Raw genomic sequence first — 8,318 nt, 5'->3', positions numbered from 1 at the left:
ATATTTTAGTATCTTATTTACTTTAGCCTTCCCTACAAGATGACTTATGTGACTTAACAAAGTGTACTTGTTAATGAATTATAATAAACTTTTACTTTTTCTTAACCCCAGAAAAATTACTTCTTTTCGGATGCCTGTTTACACTGACCAATATATGTTACCTTATGAATTACACCCAAACTGGCTGTAGCAGTAAATTTTGCCCAGTTAGTGGCTCTGGCCAACCATTCCAAGTTATCTCTGTAAAAAAAGATATAGTTATTTTAATTAGTATTAAAACAAATGAATTCCTTAAAGCTTTTTAACACTAAGGTCAAAAGCATTAAAATTTTACCTTGAACACTTTCAAATTACTTTGTGGATCTCAAGTTACTACTGATTCTATTTTCCCTCTTAAATTGTTCTTAGTATTTTAAGGATTTTTAAAAGCATGATATGTGATTCTACTATAAATAAAAACAAAATTATATAAAATTTTAGAGCTTAATGTATTTCTTTCAAGAGCCTATAATCAAGCCAAGTAATAAAAGGAATTAATTTTACCTTAAAACAAGTAGAAATACGCAATAACAAATACATAAATTAGCAAAAATATACTTTAGAATTAAGGACTGGTTAACAAGGGAACTACTGTTAACAATGTCTGTTAAAAAGGTAAAGGCTGGGTGCGGTCGTTCATGTCTGTAATCCCAGCACTTTGGGAGGCCGAGGTGGGTGGATCACCTGAGGTCAGGAGTTCAAGACCAGCCTGACCAACGTGGCAAAACCCCACCTCTACTAAAAATACAAAAATTAGCCGGGCATAGTGGTGTGTGCCTGTAATCCCACCTACTTGGGAGGTTGAGGCAGGAGAATCGCTTGAACCCAGGAGATGGAGGTTGCAGTAAGCCCAGATTGCATCACTGCTCTCCGGCCTGGGCCACAGAGTAAGATTGTATCCAAAAAAAAAAAAAAAAAGATTTTAAACCAAAGTGGAAATCACCAAGCATATTTACCTAAGAAACTGGTCACTGGTTGTCCCACAGTGCATAAAAGAGTTTGCTATAACGGTTGCTGTATGACATACAGAATTCCGTACTGCATCCTGCAACAACAAATACAGAATTGTTTCATCACTGGCAAAGTATTCATATATGCACACCCTCACACACACAGTCAGAGGTCCTATTTTGTGGTAAAAGCATGAACAAATTGAACTGAGATTTAAAATATGGAATTTGGGTATTTCTTTTATAAAGACTAAATAGCTAGTTTACACAAACAAGCAAGTCAAAGTTTTATTTGCAGTTTTAACAGAGCTCAACGGCAGATTTTAGGTGGGGAATTTAGACAGCAGATTTTCTATCCTTTGGTTTAAACTTGCTTTTTCTCTTCTGCATCTTGCCGAAAGTCTCCAAGGTATTGGGATAACCTGAGGAGCAGTGCTGCACCTCTGACAGTTACCAAATAATTTTGTTTATTTTTAGTTTTTGAGACAGAGTGTTGCTCGGCTGCCCAGGCTGGAGTGCAGTGGCGTTGATCCCAGCTCACTGCAGCCTCCACACTTCCAGGGTTCAAGCAATTCTCCTACCTCAATCTCCCGAGTAGCTGGGATTACAGGTATGTACCATCACGCCTGGCTAATTTTTGTATTTTAAGTAGAGACGGGGTTTCACCATGTTGGCCAAGCTGGTCTTGAACTCCTGACCTCAGGTGATCTGCCTGCCTCGACCTCCCAGAGTGCTGTGATTACAGGTGTAAGCCACTGTACCTGGTCAAATTTTGTTTATTTTTAATGAGACTATATTATAAAGACTAGCTTTAAATTCTCATGAATGGAGACTATATGATTCTGCATATTTTTTGCCATTTGCAAAGACTGTATTAAAAGTTTCAAAAAGCGGCCGGGCGCGGTGGCTCAAGCCTGTAATCCCAGCACTTTGGGAGGCCGAGACGGGCGGATCACGAGGTCAGGAGATCGAGACCATCCTGGCTAACACGGTGAAACCCCGTCTCTACTAAAAATACAAAAAATTAGCCGGGCGAGGTGGCCGGCGCCTGTGGTCCCAGCTACTCGGGAGGCTGAGGCAGGAGAATGGCGTGAACCCGGGGAGGCAGAGGTTGCAGTGAGCTGAGATCCGGCCACTGCACTCCAGCCTGGGCGACAGAGCAAGACTCCGTCTCAAAAAAAAATAAATAAAATAAAATAAAAATAAAATAAATAAATAAATAAATAAATAAAAGTTTCAAAAAGCATTCTTACACGTTTCAATCAAACAACTGTTTAACCATTCAATAATATATGGCTACAAAAAAATGACTTTGGGAAGGGGTATTGGGTAAATAAAAGAAGGAAGATTTTTAATGTTATATATCTTTTTATATTAAAATATTTTGAATCAAATATATTACTTGCTAAAAAATTAAAATTAGTATTAATAACTGTTAAGATCAGTAACTCAAAAAACGTTGCAACAAGATAAGAATTGCTGCTCTCAAGGACATCATAGTTCAATGGGAAATACAGACACATAAACAAACTGAATTAGTATTCTCTTTTTTGTAATAAAAGGAAAGCACAGATTTATTGAAATGAAAGTACACTCCACGAAAGTGGAGCAGGCTGAAGCAAGCAGCTCAAGAGCCTGTATTAATATTCTGATTGTGCTATTTGTCTAACTGCTCCATGTATACATTAAAAATGAAAAAATGAGTTAACTAAGCTTCCCAACAAGAGACAAACATAAAAACAGGAGCTCAGGCCGGGCACGGTGGCTCATGCCTGTAATCCCAGCACTTTGGGAGGCTGGGCCGGGCGGATCACAAGGTCAGGAGATTGAGACCATCCTGGCTAACACGGTGAAACCCCGTCTCTACTAAAAATACAAAAAAATTAGCCGGGCCTGGTGGTGGTCGCCTGTAATCCCAGCTATTCAGGAGGCTGAGGCAGGAGAATGGCGTGAACCTGGAAGGCGGAGCTTGCAGCAAGCAGAGATCACACCACCGCACTCCAGCCTGGGCGACAGAGCAAGACTCCATCTAAAAAAAACAGAACAAAAAACAAAAACAAAAACTGGAGCTTAATCATTGCTAATTTTCTTCCCTTCCAGCAACTTCAAGAGGATCACTGATTGCTATTTTTTCAAAACTTACTTTTTCCTTAATTAGAAATAAAATACAAGAAAGTATCCAACAAGAAATATTATAATTACTTACATTCAACGAAGAAGTAAATATTTATAAAAACCCTCTGTTATTGATGAATTTCTTACCTTTGTGTTTTTTAGAATCATGAGGTCTGTATTATTGTTTCGTATTAAGAACTGCAGATGTAATTCAATAGCCATTTCACCACTTAAAATTTTAATCATTTTCAAAGTCTGGTCCTTAGGCTCTGGACTCTGCCAAAACAAACAAACAAAAAATGAAAACTCATAAACAGTATTACTATAATCCACTAGTCCAATTTTATTTCATCAGCCCTAAACCAGTGAAATTCAAGCAGTCCATTTTAAGAGAAAGGATAATTTATTTCTTTATTAGATGCTACTGAGATAATACACTAGCTCAGTGGAAGAATACAATTCATCCCCTGCTGGCTTTCAACATAAAATATTTAAATATTCAAAAAAACTGGGAAAGAATAATTACTGATGACATGCAGGAAAATTACTTTTTATTAAATGAGTCCATTTATATTTTAATTGAGAAACTTCCTCCTTGAAATTGAGAAAACTGAATAATCAACATATATATATATGGAGTATAGTGGCGCAATCTTGGCTCACTGCAACCTCTACTTCCCAAGCTCAAGCAATTCTCCCGAGTACCTGGGATTAAAGGCGTATGCCACCATGCTCAGTTAATTTTTGTATTTTTAGTAGAGACGGGGTTTTGCCATGTTGGCCAGGCTAGTTTCGAACTCCTGACTTCAGGTGATCCAACCACATCGGCCTCCCAAAGTGCTGGGATTACATGCATGAACCACAGCACCCAGCCTTGATTTTATGTATGAACTACTATGCCACCAACACAACTTTCCAACCAGATGAAGAACAGCTGAAGTTTATACACCTGAGCATCAGGAACCAAAAGTTCTGATACAGGAAGCATTTACATCTAACAGACCACTGCTGTAATATTTACCCTACCCTTCCAATACACCACAAACATTAAAAAAAAACAAAAACAATTAACCTCCCTCCCATATATGTTGCCATTTGCTAGAGACCATACCTTTTTCTCACCCTGTGACAGGTAATTTGAAGTTATTTCAGACAGAAATAACTTCTGCCTGAAGTAAGGATCTAAGGATTTGATTTCTTCTAAATGTTTTTTTTTTTTGGACCAATTTTTAAAACTTTAATCTTTACAGAAATTCGTTTTTATAAAATGACTTTGGTATCAAACTTAACAATACACTTTAATAAAAGCAGGTATATAATATGTACTTAAAAGAATTTACAATATTCTATGGAAATATATATTAAGTAACAATCTCGACTTCAAAAAGCACACTCACTGGGCATTGTGCATTGGCTCGGTGGCTCATGCCTGTGATCCCAGCACTCTGGGAGGCCAAGGCAAATGGATTGCTTGAGCTCAGGAGTTCATGACCAGCCTGGGCAACACAGCGAACCCCGTGTCTACAAAAAATACAAAAATTAGCCAGGCATGGTGGTGCACGCCTGCAATCCCAGCTACTTACTTGGGAGGCTAAGGTGGGAGGATAGCTTGAGCCTGGCAGGCAGAGGTTGTAGTGAGCCAAGACTGTGCCATTGCATGCTAGCCTGGGTGACAGATCAAGACCCTGTCTCAAAGAGGGGGAAAAAAAAAGCACACTCACTGCTTCTGGTGTCTTTCCTACAAATGCACTGCCTGTCTTTTCTTCTGTTTCCATCGAGTCACTGAAATGAAAAGAACCAACAATCAATAATCTTTTCTGAAGAGAAGTACAATTTGTTTATACCACAGATCTGAACCATGTCCAAATTGAATATTTTGCAAGAAAACAATGTTTACTTAAGTATTACCCCTAAGAAATAAAAAATTCTACACATCTCTAAGATGTGTATTCCTCCAAATAATAAAAACATACAAAGTAACTAGGTTAGCAAAATCATGGACAACAAATACAACAAGAACACGTGACAAAATACCTCCTTCATTCACAAAACGTAGTCAGGTAAAGTAAAATCACCACCAGCTACAAAATGGGCTTGAAAAGAAGGGGTTGAGACCCCACCTACTCTTAAATCTAATCAGCCAACACTCCCTTGTAGGTCAAAGCACCATACTGAGGAAAAAATGCTGGGCAGAGAATCCAAATTAAAAAGGCAGGGACAAAGATAAAGAAGGTACCGATAAGCCTGGGCAACAAAATGAGACCCTTGTCTACACAAAATAATTAAAATAATGAAGCAGGTATAGTGGTGAGTGCCTGTAATCCCAGCTACTCTGGAGGCTGAAATAGGAGGACTACTTGAGCCTGGGAGTTCAAGGTTACAGTGAGCTATGATCGCACTACTGCACTCTAGCCTGGGCAATGGAGAAAGGAAACAGAGCCAGCAGATCCCAAAACAAAAGCCATAATTTTGTATAGTACTCCACAAAAGCAACAGAAGAGGAAATACTAGAGGACAGTAAAATTGGAAAAACTATCCTAAACAAGCCTCCTTTGGAAAAGTTTAGAATAACTAATTTCAGTAAAAATAAGCTACAGAAAAGCATCAAAGTAAACTCATAAAATATTAGAAAAAAGTTATTTCAAAACAAGAGAAATTAGGAAAATTATACAAAATATACAAGAATATTACATATTAGAATTACAAAAACTCAGAAATTAACATGACAGAACTAGGGAAAACCAGAAATAAAAGAGAAAAAAAAATCATTTCAGAAATGAAGATTAACTCAGAAGGAACTTGTAACTACCACACATAAACCTTAAGAAAAGGAGAAGGCGCCGGGCGCGGTGGCTCAAGCCTGTAATCCCAGCACTTTGGGAGGCCGAGACGGGCGGATCACGAGGTCAGGAGATCAAGACCATCCTGGCTAATACGGTGAAACCCCGTCTCTACTAAAAAATACAAAAAACTAGCCGGGCGAGGTGGTGGGCGCCTGTAGTCCCAGCTACTTGGGAGGCTGAGGCAGGAGAATGGCGTAAACCCGGGAGGCGGAGCTTGCAGTGAGCTGAGATCCGGCCACTGCACTCCAGCCTGGGCGACAGAGTGAGACTCCGTCTCAAAAAAAAAAAAAAAAAAAAGAAAAGAAAAGAAAAGAAAAGAAAAGAAAAGGAGAAGGCAAGAAGAAAGAAAACTTGTTAAATCAAAAATAAATAAATAGGCCAGGTGCCATGGCTCACATCTGTAATCCCAGAACTTTGGGAGGCTGAGGCTAGCGGATCACCTGAGGTCAGGAGTTCGAGACCAGCCTGGCCAACGTGGTGAAACTCCGTCTCAACTAATAATATAAAAATTAGCCGGGCATGGTGGCCTGCGCCTGTAGTCCCAGCTACTCAGGAGGCTGAGGCAGGAGAATTGCTTGAACTCAGAAGGTGGAGGATGCAGTGAGCTGAGGCCGTGCCACTGTACTACAGACTAGGTGACAAGACTGAGGCTCTGTCTCGAAAATAAATAAATAAACAAATAAATTATATCCCCCTAAGATTGAGAAAAAAGTAAAGATGCTGCCTCTTATCACTTCTATAATGTACTGGGAATCCCAGCCAATACAGAAAAAAACAGAGAGGGAAAAGGTATAAAAATTACAAAGGAAGGAGTAAAATGGTCTCTAACTGTAGATGACAAAGATGCCAATAAAGAAAATTCTATAAAAGGATCTACTTTAAAAAATTTACTTAAAAAAATCATTTATAAAGCTATAAATATACATGATTTTATCAAGGTCATAGGATTCAATGTTAGTATATAAAACTCAATTATATTTCTATATACTACCAACAAAAAAAAAATAGAAATTTAAAAATACTCATCATCACTCGCCATCAGAGAAATGCAAATCAAAACCACAATGAGATACCATCTCACTCCAGTTAGAATGGCAATCATTAAAAAATCAGGAAACAACAGGTGTTGGAGAGGATGTGGAGAAATAGGAACACTTTTACACTGTTGGTGGGATTGTAAACTAGTTCAACCATTATGGAAAACAGTATGGCAATTCCTCAAGGATCTAGAACTAGATGTACCATATGACCCAGCCATCCCACTACTGGGTATATACCCAAAGGATTATAAATTATTCTACTACAAAGACACATGCACACGTATGTTTATTGCGGCACTATTCACAATAGCAAAGACTTGGAATCAACCCAAATGTCCATCAGTGACAGACTAGATTAAGAAAATGTGGCACATATACACCATGGAATACTATGCAGCCATAAAAAACGATGAGTTTGCATCCTTTGTAGGGACATGGATGCAGCTGGAAACCATCATTCTTAGCAAACTATCACAAGAAGAGAAAACCAAACACCGCATGTTCTCACTCATAGGTGGGAGCTGAACAATGAGTTCACTTGGACTCGGGAAGGGGAACATCACACACTGGGGCCTATCATGGGGAGGGGGGAGTGGGGAGGGATTGCATTGGGGAGTTATACCTGATATAAATGATGAATTGATGGGTGCTGACGAGTTGATGGGTGCAGCACACCAACATGGCACAAGTATACATATGTAACAAACCTGCACGTTATGCACATGTAACTTAAAGTATAATAAAAAAAAAAAAAAATACCACTTCACAACAGCATCAAAAAACAAATTATACTTAGGGATATAAGAAAATTAATTTAAGAAAAGATGTGTAAAACCTCTGCACTGAATCTAAAAAACACTACTGACAAAAAAAATAAAAAACCTAAATGAATGAAAAAGATCGCCATATTCCCGGATTACAAGATTCAATATTATCAGGATTTCAATGTGCCCCAAATTCAACACAATCCCAATCAGAACACCCACAGACTTATATAATGCAAAAAATCTACAATAGCCCAAAGAATCTTGAAAAAGAAAAAAGAATCAAAATTGTAAGTCTTACAACACCTGATTGCAAGACTTACCATAGTTTTAGTAATAAGGAATGAGGTAGTGATATAAAGAAAAACAAATACAGGCATACCTTTGTTTTAATGCCCTTCAAGGAAGTCTATTGGAGCCACTTTTCCAACAGTATGTGATCACTTTGTCTTTGTGTTACATTTTAGTTATCCTTGTAATATTTAAAACTTCTTAATTATCATTATATCTGTTATGGTAATCTGTCATCAGCGATCTTTGATATTACCATTGCAGTTGTTTTGGGAC

General features: G+C 38.2%; 1 protein-coding gene across 2 annotated transcripts in view; it reads right to left on the bottom strand.

The window, feature by feature from the left end:
* The window catches only part of PSMD1 (proteasome 26S subunit, non-ATPase 1), a 129,263-nt gene that overhangs the window by 103,048 nt on the left and 17,897 nt on the right, over positions 1 to 8,318 (bottom strand). For both annotated transcript variants that reach the window (XM_026454993.1, XM_026454994.1), the window contains exons 8-11: positions 4,826 to 4,886; positions 3,252 to 3,380; positions 996 to 1,084; positions 162 to 240 (exon numbers count right to left, since the gene is read on the bottom strand). In XM_026454993.1, the coding sequence (XP_026310778.1) occupies positions 162 to 240; positions 996 to 1,084; positions 3,252 to 3,380; positions 4,826 to 4,886 (358 nt within the window). The remainder of the gene's footprint in view (positions 1 to 161; positions 241 to 995; positions 1,085 to 3,251; positions 3,381 to 4,825; positions 4,887 to 8,318) is intronic.

Source organism: Piliocolobus tephrosceles, chromosome 11 (assembly GCF_002776525.5).
Source record: "Piliocolobus tephrosceles isolate RC106 chromosome 11, ASM277652v3, whole genome shotgun sequence".
Classification (NCBI taxonomy): Eukaryota; Metazoa; Chordata; class Mammalia; order Primates; family Cercopithecidae; genus Piliocolobus; species Piliocolobus tephrosceles.
This window is presented reverse-complemented; position numbering and strand designations above follow the sequence as displayed.